This window comes from Lepidochelys olivacea (assembly GCF_965140295.1).
Source record: "Lepidochelys olivacea isolate rLepOli2 genome assembly, chromosome: 1".
In the NCBI taxonomy this organism is placed as follows: domain Eukaryota; kingdom Metazoa; phylum Chordata; order Testudines; family Cheloniidae; genus Lepidochelys; species Lepidochelys olivacea.
This window is the reverse complement of record NC_140411.1, coordinates 61,282,144-61,301,545: the sequence shown is the minus strand read 5'-3', so window position 1 is coordinate 61,301,545 and position 19,402 is coordinate 61,282,144. Positions and strand designations below refer to the sequence as shown.

Here is a 19,402-nt window from a genome sequence, read left to right as displayed (position 1 = left end):
AGGGTGAAATCCTTGCCCTTTGGAAGCTAATGGGAATTTTACCAGTGATGTCAATGGGGCCAAAATTTCATCCCAAATGGTAGGTCTACACTGGATCTGGAGGAGTAATTTCCAGCTCATGTAGACATACCCACGCTAGATCTGATTCAGCTAGCATGCTACACAGAGAAGTGTGGCCAAGGCAGCATGAGTGGCAGAAGGGGCTAGCTACCTGAGTATGTACTTATGGTCTTGGATGGCATCAGAGGGAACCCATCCAACCACTTGCAGCTATTCTATTTTTAGTGTGCGGTCTCAATCAGACCTAGTTAGTGCGGGTATGTCTACTCAGGCTGGAAATCCAGCTCCAGGGTAGACATACCCGTAAGGTTTGCAAAATCAGGGCCTTAAAATTTGGAGCCCAACCCTGCATTCCATACGCAAGTAATGAAGGATCAGGCCTACTATTTGGTTTTGACTTCCTAAAGAGTTGGAAGGCTAATACTGTTTAATATTTAAATACAATAATCTACCTTTCCTACAACTATATAATGCTCAATGCTTCAAACACTTCTTCTCATGTGCAGGCCTTACTCAGACTGTTGGTTTTATTGAGCTCAATGGCATTGCTTACATGAGGAAGAAGTATTAATTTCAGTATGGGTTTGTATGATTTCACTATACACGAGTCACAAAATTGTCCATTCAGAGTCAAAGACAAGGAACCCAACCAAATACGTCACTGTGGACAATGTGAAAATGTGAATTAGTTTCAGCACTACAGTTTTCTTGAGATCTGTTTAAACAAGAGGATTTCTTTAAAAGTCTTAATCAGGATGCGGGTCCTGTTATGCTACATGCTGTACAAATTGAGTAGCGGATGTGGTGCCTGCCCAAAAGAATTTACAGTCTAATCTAGAGTTCATCATTTCACATTACATTACCGTGAGAACACATCTTAGACATAACATTCAGAAGTATATGAGTTGTAGACCAAATATCACGTTGTTATTGATTAAGGAGTGATACTTATATGGAAAAATCTGAACATACTGATGTAATTTAGCAAATTACCCCCCTTCAATTTTCTATTATTTATCTTACATTCAATATCCGTTTTTTTTTTTATACAAAAGCAAACCAAAATCTCCCCTCCTCCCATTCCTGATCTGTAATCTTCCATGTAGCTGAATTTGTACGTTAAAAAAAGCACAAGACAGAACAATTGCTTTGATGACAGTACAGTTGAAAAACATTAACCTTGCAGATAAAGGACAAACAACATATTAAAATCAGCAACATGCAAAACACTTTCTTTATTTCCATACTAAGTTAGAGCAGGGGTGGGCAAACTATGGCCCATGGGCCGGATCCGGCCCATCAGGGCTTTGGATCTGGCCCGGGGGATTGCCACCCCTGTGGCGCCGTGGGCCCCGCGCCACTCCCAGAAGCAGCCAGCACCATGTCCCTGCAGCCCCTGGGGGAGGGAGGGGCAGCACACAGAGCCCTCTGCCCCTCCTCCCCCAGGGGCTGCAGGGACATGGTGCTGGCTACTTCTGGGAGTGGTGCAGATCCAGGGCAGGCAGGGAGCCTGCCTTAGCCCCGCTGAGTGGCGTTACCACCCTGGAGCCGCTCAAGCTAAGTACTCCTGCACCCCAACCCCCTGCCCTGAGCCTCCTGCCACACCGCCCCTACACCTCAACCCCCCGCCATGAGCCACCTCCCACACTCCGCATCCCCGCCCTGAGCCACCTCCCACACTCCGCACCGCCTCCTGCGCCCCAAACCCCTGCCCCGAGGCCCCTCATACACACCGCACCCCTCCTCCGCCCCAACCCATTGCCCTGAGCCCCTTTCTGCACCCCACACCCCCTCCCAAACCCCACACTCTCTCCCACACCCCAACCACCTGCCCCAGCCCTACATTCATGGCCCTGTATGCAATTTCCTCACCTAGATGAGGCCCTCGGGCCAAAAAGTTTGCCCACCCCCGAGTTAGAGAAAATGACCTTCAGGGTTTATGAAAACAATTACAAATATAAAGAAGTTTGCTCTAATATGCCCCTTTAAAAAACTAAGATTAGTTGAATCACTGAAACAAAAAACCAAGAGCCATCACTATTCACACAACAAAGATACTATCTTCCTGCTACTCCTAAACATGTCACTGAACTTAATGTTTTCACCTAACAGAGATATGAAAAGCAACTCCATCTCTGCTTTCTCTCTCACTCCTTCCCCTTTATAAATAGTCTGGAATGGACCCAGTGTAGTCTTTTCTCAGGCAACATTTCTAGCGCAAATCAATAGGAGTTTTGCTTGAATCAGGACTGCAGTATTGGTGACCCTGCTGAAATCTAATGTTATCTGAAGGGAGCTTGAGTCAATTTGGAAATAAAATCCACTAAGAAACCTGTACTGTTATTAAATACAATTGGTAACGCTACGTCCAGTAGATAATGAGTCAAGGTTAAACGAATACAACTAAGCTAAATTTGAAGTTTCTTTGATTTTTTTTTTTAAATCACTGCTAAGGTGAATTCCCTTTTACTCTACACCTTTCCAGACTACACTTAGACAAAAACTATTTTGTCAACTGTCTTAAGGCTGATAACTTAACACACAACAAGAAACATGGGGAAAACTAGACACAACATCCAGAGCAACAAACATAAGATGAATGTGACAGGAGATAATGGTTTCAAAACTCACTGTTTGCTTTGTTTTCTTTTTAACTGGTACTGCTACCGTTCAGCCAGTGGTTTTCGTTCCTAGGCACACAAACAGGCATTGGAATCCTGCGCTGAAAGGAAAGGATGAGAAAAAGGGTAAGTACTCCTGAGTCATTAACTAGCAAGCAGCACGCTCAATAAGTCCCCTCATCGACAAAGAACAATATTAAACAGCAATAAAGATTATTAAAAAATCATCAGTCAGTACAGAAAAATCTAATACAAGTAACATGCCAGTAATAAATCACAATAATAAATAGCAATGAGAAACATACGTCATAAGGACTATGGTAACACCACAGCTGATAAATAACTGCAGATGGTAATGAAGGAAGTAAAACAAAAAGGTAACAGCAATAATAAGCTCATCAATAATTACTTATCACTAATAATGATAAAGCTAACCCTATAGCAGTAGTGATAAGGACTATTCTAGCATCATCCATAACTATTCAGAGACACCAATAACTATGGAAATGCTGACTAGGAAAGACTATCACTGCACTAACGAATGAAACGAGAGGAGCCCATGCTAATTACGAGTGTGTCATATTAATAATCTTCACCACTCCTGCAGTGCAATGCTGCTGCACAGGGGTCCAGCGCCGCCTCCTATTTGCCGCCCCACCTTGGCCACTAGCACCTTGCAGCTGAGCTGCACCACGCCTAGCCACCAGCCCCAACCCCAGCCCGCGCGCGCGCCGCCCCGCGGCTGAACCCCTGGCGGGAGCGCGCCGGCCTCCCTCTCTCCCTCCCACCAGCCCGGGAGGAATAGAAGGCGGGGACGCGCATTCGCGCGCTCTTTCTCTCTCGCCGCGGGGGCTGGCGTCTGAGCCCGCTGCCAGAACGAGGCTCCCCTGGGGGTTGCGAGGGCCCGTCTCCAGGGACGCCTGGGAGGCATGTGAGGGGCTGCGGCGGCGGCGGCTGCTGGGCGGAGAGGAGCCCCTCCCCCACCGCCCCCGCCCCTGAGCTCGCCCGACTCCACCTGAGGAGAGGCCGGGGCGCCCGGCCCATGCCGCTGCAGCGCTGCCAGAGGCGATGCCAGGCCCTGGGCTGTAAGGTGTGGCTGGGGGTGGTTGGTCTTCTTGGGAGCCAGGAAGTGCTTAAAGGATCCCCCCAGCCTAGGGGAGGGGAGGGGAGAGGAGGGGGTCCACAGGACCTGGAAAACCAAATAATTCCGGGGACAAGTAATGAACAACGGGGACAGGAGTGCGGTGAAAGGGTCAAACGAAGGGATCCGGACGGGGACGCGGAGCAGAGAACCCCGGACAGCGCCCACTGCTCCTCGAAGGTGTCAAGGGAGTCAGTGGACGCCGCCCAGAGGAACTCTGCCCGGCGGCGTGAACGGACGGAGGATCGGAAATAGGCCCCACCGTCACAGGAGACTCCATCGGCCAACCTCCTCACTCTGGTTTTATAGATGTTTAGCCAGGGCCAGGAAGAGGTTGACCAGGAGGTCCCGTGACTTAGTGGGGCCACAGACAGGGAGTGCACAGATAAGGAGGTGAGGGGAAAAGTGCAACCAAAATCTTAACAAAATATTTGTGAGGAGCCGGAATAGGGGCTGCAGCCCCGCGCACTCCAGGTATACTTGCGCCAGGGTGTCCCTCACACCGCAAAAGGGGCAGGTGTCCGGGATTGGGGTGAACTGTGCCAAGTACACGCCCGTGCTCGCTGCCCTGTGAAGGAGCCGCCAACTGATATCCCTGGCGGGCCTCAGGACCAGGGTGGAATATAGGCCGGCCCACCGGGGCTCCTCACCCTCTAGAGGGCTGGGGGTGGTTGGTGTCGGGGGGCAGAACAGTGTGACAAAGGGATCCTGGATCCCCCCCCCCCACACACACTTCCCCTGGGGGCTGTAATGCTGCCAGATTTCTGACCGCAGGGGTTGTTCTCAGAGCCCCAGCAAGCCTGTGTTGGCTCAGCACTTCAGCCTGCTTCGATGTGATGAACGTTTCTAGCTCTCCTGGTTGTGGTGGAATCAGAACACCTGGACTGAGTGCACCTCCGCGGCTGGAAGACCAATAGAAACAAACCCGAGTCGATTGCTGTTGTAAAATCCCATGATTTTTAAGCCAGTCTCACAATTTATTTTTTTTTACCACTTGTGGTCAGCAGTGCTGTTTTTGGATGAAACAAAGTGTGCGGCTGTCAGAAAATAGCACAACATATCACAACTCTTTGTACAGTGTTTTGATATCCTTGCATGGAAGGAGGGATAGACATGCAGAGTATTATATTCTTATCTATGTGTGTGTACACATATATACATAAATATATATATCTTCACTTTAATAACATTTGGTCAGGGGCTTAAAATATAGTTTGACTATAGCAGGGATGTTACTGTACTAAAATGTGCTTTTTTAAAAGGACATGTAGAAATAATGTATGATAATTAACAGGAAGGAATTTTTTTTTGAAGTTGAGTCCAAGATTGGGGGGAGGAGGGGCAGAGAGGATTCTTGGTTATAAAACAAAAGCAAGTATAATGTTGTGTATTACCAGTAGTTTTTGTTCAGTAGTCTTTATTTGTCCCTAATTGCAATATTCTTTTCAAAGTACACATTTATGAAAAAGTTACTTTTTTATTTAACATGCAAAGCAGATGCTTTGTCCTGGGCAGTTAATAATATGAATCTATGTGGGTTAGGGTGACCAGATAGCAAGTGTGAAAAATCAGGACAGGGGGTCGGGGTCCTGTATAAGAAAAAGCCCCAAATATTGGGACTGTCCCTATAAAATCAGGACATCTGGTCACCGTAATGTGGGTATAAATCTATTTCTGCTATACACAGAGCATAGTGGTTCTGATATTTAGCAATTATTAAAGCCAAATAGAATCTGGTTCACACTTTACATTGATTTGTGTCCCATATTGTACTAGGCACAAAAGATGAAGAGAGAAAATTTAGAGTGAAAGACATTGAAAGTATTTGCCCTTCAGTGCAAATTTATAACATGATTGAAGAAGAGTGCTAGAATTAGATATAGATAAAGAGGTCTTGTTGCTACAGCTGTGTCAAACTTAGTTTTGTTTGCAAGGGTTTATATATTCTTCTCCAACTTAGTAGTTTTTTAAGATGAGACAGGACCATTATGATAATCCAGTCTGACTATTTGCATAAGGCCATACAACCTTACCCAAAAAGAAAAGGAGTACTTGTGGCACCTTAGAGACTAACCAATTTATTTGAGCATAAGCTTTCATGAGCTACAGCTCACTTCATCGGATGCATCCAGTGAAGTGAGCTGTAGCTCACGAAAGCTTATGCTCAAATAAATTTGTTCGTCTATAAGGTGCCACAAGTACTCCTTTTCTTTTTGCGGATACAGACTAACACAGCTGCTACTCTACAACCTTACCCAGTAATTTGTGCATCAAGCCCATAACTTCGGTTTGAGCTATAGCTTATCTGTTAGAAAAAAAACTAGTCTAGGTTTAAGTGATAGAGAATCCACCTTGTCCTTAGGTAAGTTGTTCCAGGGGTTAAATACTCTGTGTTAAAAATGTGTGCCTTATTTCTTGCCTGAATTGGTATAGCTTCTGTGCACTGGATTTCGTTAATACTTTTTTTTCTGCTTGATTAAAGAACAGTCTACTATCAGAAATCTCTTCCACATGTAGGTACTTTCCAGACTACGATCAAGTCATCTCTTAATTGTTGTTTCACTTTGAGGGTTTCTTCACACACAAAGTTGCACCTGTTTAGCTAAATTGGTACGTCACACTTAGTTAAACCAGTGTGTAGTGTGTGTAGTCCAGCATCAGGTTTGAACAAACTCAAAATGACTTCCAAATGAAACCAACAAATTGATGCTAATTTCATATGAAATCATTCAAAACCGAATATTGCATTATTTGAAAGCAAACCAACAGAGTCGCATGAAAGCCCAGAGTCATAGGAAAACTTCTTTCTATGAACCTCTTTACACACTCTATATAGCTTAAACTTCTAGTCCTGCCTTTCAGTGACTTAATCTAGAGCTGTGTCCCTGCCTACATTATAGACCTTGTCTCCTATCCTGTCTCCCCTTGACATTTCTGCCCCATCAATTAACCCTAACAATGGTATTGATCCATTACTACAGGGATTGGCAACCTTTGGCACGCAGCCCATCAGGGAAGTCCGCTGGCGCAATGTTCCCTCTGATTTTTGATAGGCTGTGTGCGCAAAAAATTTCTTCTGTGCAAATTGTTGAAGCAGAGTTCAAATTTGTGGCCAACAGGCAAATGCGCCCAAGCGAGTAAAATGCTTATACATTTAAAAAGTTTTAATTTTCAATTTGTGATAATAGTTTTACACTATGTTATTTTATAAATGTCATTTTTAAATACTTAGAAAAAGGAAATTTAACCATTCTTCATGAAGCAGAAGTTAGTTTTAAGTATTACGCTTTATGATCTTTTTTTATAGACAATCACGAGCATATATCAAGCACATATTAATCATGATCTTTATCAGTCCATAGGCTTCTACCCGTTGGTGTCCACTTTCACCTTTCATTCTATACAAATGTCCGAAAAGATTTTGATAAACATATAATAAAGACAATTTAATAAGTATGCCATTATGTCAATTTATATGGGTTTTCAGATAGAGACATCATAAGTAAAAAAAGAAAAACAAGAGTTTGTGTTTTAAATTTAAAATTTTCCTAAAACATATCAATAAATGATTATCAGCCAAGAATAAGATATGTATTTACAAATGCATTTTAATTTCCTTATTGGTCAAAATGTCAAAGACTGCTAAACTAACCTTACTGTTTTTCCCTACAATCTTTTTTATTTGCCCATTCAATATAAACTCTGTCCAGATCTATCAGTCCTCCAATCAGCTGGTAACTCTTAATACGCATCAGCATGTCCAAATGATCTACTCTTAAACGATTCCGTAGTTTGTTTTTTAGAGTGTTCATTAAGCTAAAGCCACGCTCACAGTCTGCACTTGATGCTAGGAATGTTCCTCCAATATCCATCAACTTTGCAAGATCCTAAAACTGTTGGTTCTGGTGAGCAAATGTCACCATATCTGGGAAACTTAAAACCTATTGGCTTTTGATTCTTTCGGCTACTGCAAACTTGACGTCATTGTACTGATTGACTATAACAATCTCTTCAGCAAGAAAGTCTTTGTATTTTGAACATAAGGATTTGACCTGATGAATTCCAAAATTGAAATTGCACTTAACTATTGCTGCACAATCAAAAGCGGACCACACCTGGACTTCATCCTCTGGAAACCTGTCTGCCAAATGTGCACACAAGATGTTTGTGAAAGTTATTATGGAATTGGTTTCAATTTCATTATTGCATGCTCATATCTAAGAGAGCCTTAACTTTGTCACTCCATAAGACTGAATCTCCAAGGTATTGTCTTCTGATTTTGTTCAGTTTACCTTGGGCAAGGTGAAATGCTTCAAGAGGTGTAAGGCCCCGTTTCTGGAGCAGTGTGGATAGTGAAGCCAGCTCCGATAAAACATCTTTCAAAACTTTTAATGTTATTCGGCATTCCATGATATTCAGCTTTTTGTGGCAATATTTAGAAACTGGATCAGTATCTTTGTCTTGCTCAAAATATTCCAGAAGAGGATTATAGTTGCGAATAATTGCTCGAAGTGCAAAGTGCCTAGATAACCAGCGCACTTCATTGAGTGGCCTGAAAGCCACTGACTCACATTCAGAAGCATCCACTGTTTCCTGAAATTTGCATTTTCTCCTGGATGACCGACAGAACTCCGTGTAGACAGTTCTCATTAAGGTTTCGATGTCTCTTATCAGCTTGACCTCTTTCCATGCATCGGAAATCCCCAAGTCTTCCCGGTGTGCAACGCAATGTTGCTGGACTAAGTGAGGAATATCACGTTTCAGCTGAGCCGCCATGCCATTGGGTTTGCCCAACATCACAGAGGCACCATCAGATGTGAACATCACCATTTTCATTAGATCAAGTTGGTGTTTTTTATAAAACTCTTTGATTGCAGCCACTGTTGAAACAGTATCACATTCTTACAATCGTAATAGTCCACCAAACAAAGTTTTATAGTCTGCAAAATTTATGGATCTATATTTAAAGTAGAGTATCAAGTATCTGTTAATGGATATTCAGTGCTTTCATCAACAGCTAGAGTTTGAAACATTGCCAATGCTATTTCATGCATGAGGTCATTTTGGACAATGCAGTTGATAATGTCAAGAAATTCAAAAGCATAATTTTTACTTCTCCAGCTTGCTGGTATGCGCACATACTTCTCCATTTGGTCACTAATATCCTGAACAGAAAGCATTGAGCTGTTAATTTTAATAGCCAACAACACACGGTCAATAAGTACCTTGATTTCTTCTGGGTTTGAGCGCTTTTGTTCAAGATTAATTTGCCTCCTCTGCTTTTGAGCTGGACTTTCAAGAATCATGCTAAGCAATCCGCTTCGTAAGGAAGAGTTGTTGTTTCTAAGTCTTGTTACGCCATCTATGTGAGACTTACTTGACAGATGATGCTTTAAGAAATCCAATTTCCATACGTCGTTCCACATTCTTCCTGTTGAAAATTCTCCCGAAGCTCTGGCATCTTGACAATATACACAAACCACTCCATTGTCCTCATATGTGAATATTTCACGAAGTTTAACAAGCGTTACACTATGTGACTTTGGTGTAACCATCTCTATAGTCTTATCCAGCCATCCAGATTTAAATGAAGTCGCTGTTCTTTTACGCTTTAGACCTCTAGACAGTGACATTTTGGAATTGATTTTTTTACCGGATTGGTTTATTTAAAATTAATACTTTTATTATGTGGCTACTATCTTCAATGTGCTTAACAGCATGACTCGACAAAAGGGCAAACGGGAGATCATTCAGATCAGGATACTGGAAGTTTGTGCATAGCTCCGATAACGACCATTTATCTGCTGCAAAAAAAGCGGGAAAATGGTAAAACATCACGAGTAAATGTATGAAGTCCAATGCCTTTGAAAGATTTCAGTCACGAAAAGAACATTTACCTTTGTTCATTTCTGCGAAATCTTTGCAGTTCCTTAGCAACTACAGCCAGGCATTTTGACCTATTCACACGTACTTGAGTTTGTACACAGCCAAATGAACAGACTACAAGGAGATGTGTGGGTCCTGACCGTCCCAATGTGATCAACATTTCACGTTCTGAATGCTGGTGTGGAGGGGTATGATTCATTGCCCTCCTTTCCTTCCCGCCCTCCCCCCCTTGCCAGCTAGTAGCATCTGGCTGTGTTGATAGATGGCAGGCGAACAGTGTCAAAAGTCACCCGTAAATGATATTTCAGCCTGGCCCTGATGTTGTATTTCATTTTTTGTGCACGTGGTGTTTCACCATGTGCATGGGGTTCAGGATCTGTGTGAGCGTGCACACGCGCACAGCTTAGAGGGAAAAGTGGCTGGTGGGCCAGGACTGTCTGTTTACCTGCAGTGTCAGCAGGTTCAGCCGATCGCAGTTCCCACTGGTCACGATTTGCTGTTATAGGCCAATGGGGGCTGCGGGAAGTGGCAGCCAGCACATCCCTCAGCCCGCGCCTCTTCCCGCAGCCCCCATTGGCCTGGAATAGTGAACCGCGGCCAGTGGGAGCTGTGATTGGCCAAACCTGCGGAAGCTGCAGGTAAACAAAGTATCCCAGCCCGCCAGCGCCTTTCCCTGGTGGGCTGCATGCCAAAGGTTGCTGATCCCTGCATCACTAGATAGAAATGGTAGAATTGTCAATAAAATAATGAAGAAAAGGCAGAAGTGTTCAATAAATATTTGTTCTCTATTTGGTGGAAAAAATAGCTGCTTTATCATGATGATAACAAAACACTTTCTAATCCAATAATAACCCAAGAGGATGTTAAACAGCAGCTATTGAAGTTAGACATTTTTAAATCAGCATGTCCAGATAACTTGCATCCAAGAGTTTTAAAAGAGCTGGCTCGCTGGACCATTAATTTTGATTTTCAATTACTCTTGGAATATTGGGGAAGTTCCAGAAGTCTGGAAGAAAGCTATATTGTTCCAATGTTTAAAAAGGGTAAATGGGATAACCTGGGTAATTATAGGCCTGTCAGCCTGACCTCAGTCCTGAGCAAAATAACAGAACAGCTGGTATGGGACTTGATTAATAATGAATTAAAGGAGGGTAATATAATGAATGCCAATCAACATGGATTTATGAAAAATAGATCCTGTCAAATTAACTTGATATCTTTTTTTCATGAGATTACAAGCTTGGTTGTAATATACTTAGACTTCTGTAAGCCATTTTACTTAGTACCACTCAACATTTTGATTTAAAAAATGAGAACAATACAAAATTAATATTGCACACATTAAATGGATTAAAAATGCCTAACTGATAGGTCTCAATATAATTTTAAACAGCAAATTTTCATCAAGCAGGTGTGTTTCTAATGAGGTCCTACAGGAATCCATTTTTGGCCCCACAGTATTTAGCATTTTCCTCAATGACGTGGAAGAAAAGTAAAATCATCACTGATTAAGTTTGCAGATGACACAAAGATTGTGGGAGTGGTAAATAATGAAGAGGTCAGGTCAGGGATTCAGAGTGATGTGGATTGTTTGGAAAGCTGTTTGGAAGCACACAATATGTGTTTTAATAAGGCCAATATAAAATTGTACATCTAGGAACAAAATTGTAGCCCATACTTACTGGAAGCAAGTGACACTGAGAAAGGTTTGGAATAGTAGTGGATAATCAGCTGATCATGAACACCTAGTGTGATTGTGTGGCCAAAAAGGCTAACGCAATCATTGGTTGTATAAGTTGTACTCCTAGGAGAATTCTGCACCATTGTTTGTGTGCAGAATTCATGGCCCCCGCAGATTTCTTTGCTTTCTCACTGAATAATGACTTTCTGATGAGGAAGTGAAGAGAAGCCACAAGAGTGGTCATGTGCCCCTCCCCAGCAGCTTAGGCATGTCATTTCGGGCACCTGGAGCAGCTGGCAGAGAGGTAAAGCATGGGGGAAAAGCAGGTCTGGGGACACCCTGGCTGGTGCCAAGTCAGACCCACCCCCAATCTGCCCAATGCCTGTGCATCCAGACCCCCCTGGACCCTCTGCTGAGCCTACTCTCCCCTTCGTAACCATAATCCCCCCCCACTGAGCCATCCGCATCCGAATCTCCCAGTACTAAACCTTACTTCCTGAACCCAGCCCTCCCCAGCCCCTGTGCCTTGAACCTCCCGCACAAGATGCTGTGCATCCAGATCCCTGCCACACACAGCCCCCCCCTCCAGTGAACCCCCACACCCAGATTGCCTCACACAGAACTCTGTCACCCACACCTGGACCCCCCCACACTAAGCCACTCCACACTTGGATCCTGCTGGGCTGAGCCTGCCTGCCCACACCTGGTGTGGAGTCAGGGCCTCGGGTGTTTCTTGGGCAAGCCTGGCCCGTGTGCTGTGTCAGGGTTGGGTGCAGCCTCACCACCACTGAGTCCATGTCCCGGGGGTGGGGGGACTGCAGGGTGATCTCACACCTCCATGCAGCCAGTGGCGTGTGCTCCCCACTGCCATGCTAGAACTGCCACATTTATTGACAAATAAATGGTGCACACAATATTTTAAAAAACTGCAAAATTCTGCTGATTTTTTTGGGGGGGAGGCACTTTTTTTTATTTTTTGACGCAGAATTCCCTCAGGAGTAAAATGGGAATCTTTAGTAGGAGTAAGGAGGTTATATTACTTCTGTATTTGGGACTGGTGTGACTGGAATACTGTGTCCAGTTCCGGTGCCAACAATTCAAGAAGGATGTTGATAAATTGGAGAGGGTTCAGAGAAGGACCAAAAAAGTATTAAAGGATGTAAAACCTGCCTTATCGTGATAGACTCAAAGAGCTCAGTTTATTTATCTTAACAAAGAGACGGTTAAGGGGTGACTTAGTCATAGTTTATAAGTAATTCATGGAGACCAAAAATTTGATAGTGGGCTCTTTGATATAGCAGACAAAGGTATAAGAAGATTTACTGGCTGAAGGCTGAAGCTAGACAATTTAGTCTGGAAATAAAGAAAAAATTTTGAACAGTAACTGTAATTAACCATTGGAAAAATTTAGCAAAGGTTGTTGTAGATTCCCCATCACTAACAATTTTTAGATCAAGATTGGATGTGTTTCTAAAAGATGTGCTCTAGTTCAAGCAGGAATTAATTCAGGGAAGTCCAATGGTCTGTCTTGTACAAGAGGTCAGACTAGACCTAGATGATGACAGTGGTACCTTCTGGCTTTATAATCTGTGAATGATGCCAGTTTCAATTACTTGTTTGTTTCTTTCTTTCTTTCTTTCTCCCAATCCCATCTGTGTGGGCTTTTTCCAGGAATACCCCTATGCATGGAATGCTATCCCCATGCTGCTGTACCAAGCTGCTACTTTCTCTTCATTAAAGTCCCTTTTATAATACCCTTTTGCCACTAGGCCCTAAAGAGTGAGTTTATAAATTACAAACAAAAAAATGAAATCATCCTCACCAATGTGTTGCATCTCTGAAAATCTACAAGATAGACACATTTCTTAGGACAGAGGCTATCTCTGTTTTCATGTACTTTACACCACCACATACATATTTTATAGTAGCAATTCACGGTGCACTTAAAGCACAGATAAAAGTTAAATTTTTAAGTTCCTGGGTTAGTGTTTCTGTGGTGTGGTGTGTAGTTGCTGGTGAGTATTTGCTTCAGGTTGGGGGGCTGTCTGTAAGCGAGGACTGGTCTGTCTCCCAAGATCTATGAGAGTGAGGGATCGTTTTTCAGGATAGGTTGTAGATCTTCGATGATGCGCTGGAGAGGTTTTAGTTGGGGGCTGTACGTGATGGCCCGTGGTGTTCTGTTATTTTCCTTGTTGGGCCTGTCCTGTAGTAGGTGATTTCTGGGTACCCGTCTCGCTCTGTCAGTCTGTTTCCTCACTTCCCCAGGTGGGTAGTTTTAAGAATGCTTGATAAAGATCTTGTAGGTGTTTGTCTCTGTCTGAGGGATTAGAGCAAATTTGGTTGTATCTTAGGGCTTGGCTGTAGACAATGGATCATGTGATGTGTCCTGGATGGAAGCTGGAGGCATGTAGGTAAGTATAGTGGTCAGTAGGTTTCCGGTATAGGATGGTGTTTATGTGACCATCACTTATTTGCACTGTAGTGTCCAGGAAGTGGATCTCTTGTGTGGACTGGTCCAGGCTGAGGTTGATGGTGGGGTGGAAATTGTTGAAATCCAAGTGGAATTCTTCAAGGGCCTCCTTCCCGTGGGTCCATATGATGAAGATGTCATCAATATAGCGCAAGTAGAGGAGTTCTAAGCATAAGTATAATATGCTTATGCCCAGCTGCTTCACTAAATCAGAAGAATTAACTGTTACCCACAACATTAAGAAATACCAATTTAAAATTGAATTTTTATTATTAACTATAAATCTATTTATCCATGGCTAGAAATGCTGCTTTTTGTGAACTTTCAAAAAGTTTCATGTCGTGAAAATTAGGTTTCCTTTTTTTCACCATTTGCTTCTTAGAGGAAGAACCAACCACTGCCTCACTTTTATGACAATGGTGTCATACGTCATTCTGTATTATGAGCATTCCAAACCTAAATTAACAGAACAGATAGATTATTTTTTAATAATGTCACCTTTTAGTTTCCAAAAACACTACTGATAATTAGCAAAATGTCAAATTAGTTACTAAGTAAACAGAGTACCATTTTCATCCATTTATACTGGTGTTTTCTAACAGCAACTGTTTCTGGGCAGACATTTACAGTTCAATACATAAATCCAGAGATGATTTTCTTTTCTTTGCCTTATATCTAGAATTTTCAAACTTCTGAATCCTCCTCAGTTGTCCAGCAAAAATAATTATTAGGCAGAAAATGTTTGAGCAACCAAAACTACTTCGTAGGCCTCTGCCTCCAAAGCTGCTACCTGAACTGTCTATGCCAAGGGAAAACACCTATAAAGGTAAGCAGTACTAATAACAGATAGTCTTCACAATGCATAGTTCCAAGATTTACATATTCTTTGGAGACAATATTGAAGGAATGTGTATTAATCAATTTAAGTATTAATTTAAACACCATATGGTTGCTATCATTATTCAGCAAATAATAAATGAAACCAGAAGAATTCCTCAAAGAAACTGCACTGTGACAACAAGTATTGGAGTTGGAGGTGTAATGCAGTGTGAATATGACTGGAAGATGATCACTGCATATGTTCACAACCCAAAGGAAAGCCAGCGCTTGATAAAATTTGAGATTGCTATACTGGTTTTTGTATGAGAGTGTGGGATTAAGTGTGAAGAAGACCCATACAGTCTCTTGTCCTACTGAACTGTCTTCAAGATGCAGCTGTACAAAAAGTTTACTAGCTACTTAACTTGTAGAATAGAGTATTGATTAATTAGCATCCTGTGCAGCAGCATAAAGGAGAACAAGAGAAGATCGCTTCAGGGCCCTGCCAAATGCCCCAGAATAGCCATTAAACCAGAGAACATAAATACCACAGTTAGCAAAATAAAATATGTATTAGCTAATATTTATGCACTAAATCAGGAATCCCCTAATTTCCATGTTCTAATGCAGAATGTAATGAGTATCCTGAGGGGTTGGTTGGCTGGTTTTTGATGAATCAACTTGTACACAATGTAAAAGCTATATCTAAAGAAGCTACACTTGCTTTCTTGACATTTGCTACTTTCCTTCATTATGGGTAGGGCTGACTCCAGCGTTTTTGCCGCCCCCCAAAAAACAAAACAAAACACCTTGCCGCCAAACACGGAGGCGAAGAGTTGCGTCCCCGCCGCCGAATTGCTGCCGAGTGCAAAATGTGCTCTGATGGAGCGGCCGCCGAATTGCTGCCGAGGACGGATTGCCATCCCAGAGCCCGACGTCCTGCCGCCCCTTTACATTTGCTGTCCCAGGCTCCTGCTTGGTTTGCTGGTGCCTGGAGCCGGCCCTGATTATGGGCCACTGATTGATGCAGAAGGCATTTTTCCTGTAAGTGCCAGGGACCTAAGGTGTGATCCCTCTTTGAGCTTGCTCTGGGTCTGTGCTGCTGTAGACCTTGCCCAAGGACACCTGTGTCACAAAGACAAATTCTAGCCCTTAATATTGAGAATTTGAAGTATATACATGTGTACTTTCCCAAGCAGATTTCAAACCTGATATGTTCAACTCCCTGTGTGAATTTCAACCTTCCTGACCTCAATGCTCAAATGAGTTTTAAATTAGGAGTATAAAATGTGCTTATCCTCATTATCTTTGCTATCTTCTAACAGATATATATTGTAAAGTACAGCTATTTTTTAATTGGTTTATTTCTCTAAATCAGATTTAGATCTCTCAGTGCTACTGATCCAAAGCCAGTCCGTTGCCTTCAGTGGTGTAGATCTGGATTTACACTGTTTGATGTGTGATCAGATTGTGCCCCCCTATATTTTTTTAATCTCTACCTGGTTATTTACATTTTTGGCATTACATGCAACTACCTTAGGCCTCAATTCAGGAAGGTACTAGGCACATGCTTACCTCCATTTCTATTAAGGAAAGTACTTAACTTAAAAGCATGTTCTTATGTCCCATTGACTTCAGTGAGACTTAAAGTACCCACTTAAAATTAAGCATGGGCTCAAGTGCCCTTCCTGGAATCAGGGCTTTAAATTGGTAGCCATTTTAAGGTAAAGTTAAAGAGACAGTAGCTTGGACTCCTTTTTCTTCCAACTGCTTTGCACTGCTCAGGCAGTGCAGAACAGTCAGACAGCTGCCCCTGAGTATTCCAATTTGTTGGGAAGTTGCCACAAGCCAGGTGGCATAAAGCCAATGTAGCTGGCTCTATGCCATTTGCTTCAGGTGTCCCATGACACAGACAATGGGGAGGCTGTAAAAGAACTGGAGCAGGCAAGACCAGAGCATGCTGTGTTTCAGCTGTCCTTGCTTATGTAATGGGCTCTTGGGGGCATTAAAACCAGGTGCAAGTTAGAGCAGTTCCTAGGCTGCTCCATTTTGTGCTGAAGCTTGTTTGGCCCTATAGTCACCATTAGCATCAGGGTGGGGGAATGGAAACTGCTCCCGTGCTTGTGGATTTAACTTCAAACACTTGCTGATGGTTTCATACATTCAACATATCATAAGTTCATACATTAGCTGAGATGACCCAAAACTACAGTTAGTGCTGAGATAACATGTAAAAAAAAATCTTTAATCTGTGACAGAATAAATGCTTGGTTTCACATGGTCTCCCCTCCAATCCCAGAACAAACCAATGTTATCAAAAATAAATTTATAATTAAAATTCAGGATATATAAGGCTCTTTCTTGCATGCATCAAAGTTAATGGCAAAACTCTCATTGACTTCAGTGGGATCAGGAATAGACCACAAGTAATCATTATCAGACACCAGGCCATAACTGATTTCCCTAACACCATAATGAATGCTTATGTTATGATCCAACCAAGGCCTGTCACTATGTGGGTGAGTTACAAAATGACAAACAAAAAGATGTAGCAAGAGATAAAGGTGTTGGGAGAGATGAGAGAGGATGGAGTCAGGAATCAGGGCCGGCTCCAGGCACCAGCTTTCCAAGCAGGTGCTTGGGGCGGCATTTAGAATGGGGTGGGAGTCCGTGTCCCGCGACGGCAATTCGGCGGCAGCTCGGCTGCTCTTCCCTCCACAGCGGCAATTCGGCGGCGGCAATTTGGTGGCGACTGCTTGGGGCAGCAAAATTGGTAGAGCTGCCCCTGTCAGGAACACAAGTAAAGATACAGGGAAGTACAATTGTGATTAGTGATTATGAAAAAGTTAAGGGCATTTGGGGATGGTCCCATCCCTCCTGTGTACAGCTGCATAAGTAAACACTTACATATATACATGTTGAGTCATGTTGCCTTTGAAGGCAATGGGGAGTTCTGCTTAAAAACTGATATCACTGATGATACAATACAGTTCAGAAATATCTGTACATTTTGTATGCTATAGGTGACCTAGAAGATGCAAAAATGCTCTTCGCCATTTATTTAACAATGGCTAGTAACTAGGGCTGTCAAGTGATTAAAAAAATTAATCGCAATTTAAAAAATTAATCGTGATTAATTGTGCTGTTAAACAATAATAAAATACCATTTAAATATTTTTGGATGTTTTCTACATTTTCAAGTATATTGATTTCAGTTACAACACAGAATACAAAGTGTACAATGCTCACTTTATATTTTTTAATAGAAATATTTGCACTGTAAAAAACAAAAGAAATAGTGTATTTCAAAAGGAGTACTTGTGGCACCTTAGAGACTAACCAATTTATTTGAGCATAAGCTTTCGTGAGCTCACGAAAGCTTATGCTCAAATAAATTGGTTAGTCTCTAAGGTGCCACAAGTACTCCTTTTCTTTTTGCGAATACAGACTAACACGGCTGTTACTCTGAAACCAGTATATTTCAGTTCGCCTAATACAAGTACTGTAGTGCAATCTCTTTATCATGAAAGTTGAACTTACAAATGTAGAATTATGTACAAAAAATAACTGTATTCAAAAATAAAACAATGTAAAACTTTAGAACCTACAAGTCCACTCAGTCCTTCTTCAGCCATTCGCTCAGACAAAGAAGTTTGGTTATAATTTGCAGGAGATAATGCTGCCCACGTCATGTTTACAATGTCACCTGAAAGTGAGAACAGGTGTTCGCAGATACCTTGCAACGCCAGCTACAAAAGTGCCATGCGAATGCCTGTTCTCACTTTCAGGTGACAGTGTAAATAAGAAGCAGGCAGCAGTATCTCCCGTAAATGTAAACAAACTTGTTTGTCTTAGCAATTGGCTGAACAAGAAGTAGGATTGAGTGGATTTGTAGGCTCTGAAGTTTTACATTGTTTTGGTTTGAGTACAGCTATGTAACAAAAAAAATCTACATTTGTAAGTTACACTTTCACAATAAAGAGATTGCTCTTCAGTACTTGTCTGAGGTGAATTGAAAAATACTATTTCTTTTGTTTATCATTTTTACAGTGCAAATGTTTGTAATAAAAAATAATCATATAAAGTGGTCACTGTACACTTTGTATTCTGTGTTGTAATAGAAATCAATATATTTGCAAATGTAGGAAAACATCCAAAATATTTAATAAATTTCAATTGGTATTCTATTGTTTAACAGTGCGATTAATAGTGATTAATTTTTTAAATTGCAGTTAAGTTTTTTGAGTTAATCGCGTGGGTTAACTGCGATTAATCAACTAATAACTAATAATTACATATTAACTTTAAATATAGAGTTAACAGCCAATAACAATTGATAGTAGGAATATTAGCTCAATAATAGCTCAAAGAAAGAGCTGAAAACTCCACTGCTTGAGACTTTTTAAAAACTAGGTTCTGATCCTACCAGAAGGGCTCTTACTTCTGTACTGTCCCATTGACTTCAGTCAAACTTGTGCTCCCACAAGAGGCTGCTGTGCAGATTCTGATGTAGGGTCAGTACTTTAGACTGGACAATATGTTAAAATAAACTAGCACTGTAAAAGAACAATCCTGCGTTGGCATAGAAAAGATGTCCTAATAGGTCTTTTCTATGACCTATATGTAAAACAATTTAAATAGCTAAAACTATTAAATCTGAACATAATAAGTAAACTAAAGGAAAAAGTTCGGAAACAAATTTTTCATAGTATTTGATATGCATA

The 19,402-nt window shown here is 41.9% G+C and overlaps 1 protein-coding gene across 1 annotated transcript in view; it reads left to right on the top strand.

Annotated features, from left to right (window-relative positions):
• Positions 1–3,437: 3,437 nt before the first annotated feature.
• Positions 3,438–19,402, top strand: part of LRRC63 (leucine rich repeat containing 63) — a 52,290-nt gene continuing 36,325 nt past the window's right edge. The window contains exons 1-2 of the mRNA XM_084618043.1: positions 3,438–3,771; positions 14,539–14,685. Of these exons, the coding sequence (XP_084474169.1) occupies positions 14,598–14,685 (88 nt within the window). The 5' untranslated portion in view covers positions 3,438–3,771; positions 14,539–14,597. The remainder of the gene's footprint in view (positions 3,772–14,538; positions 14,686–19,402) is intronic.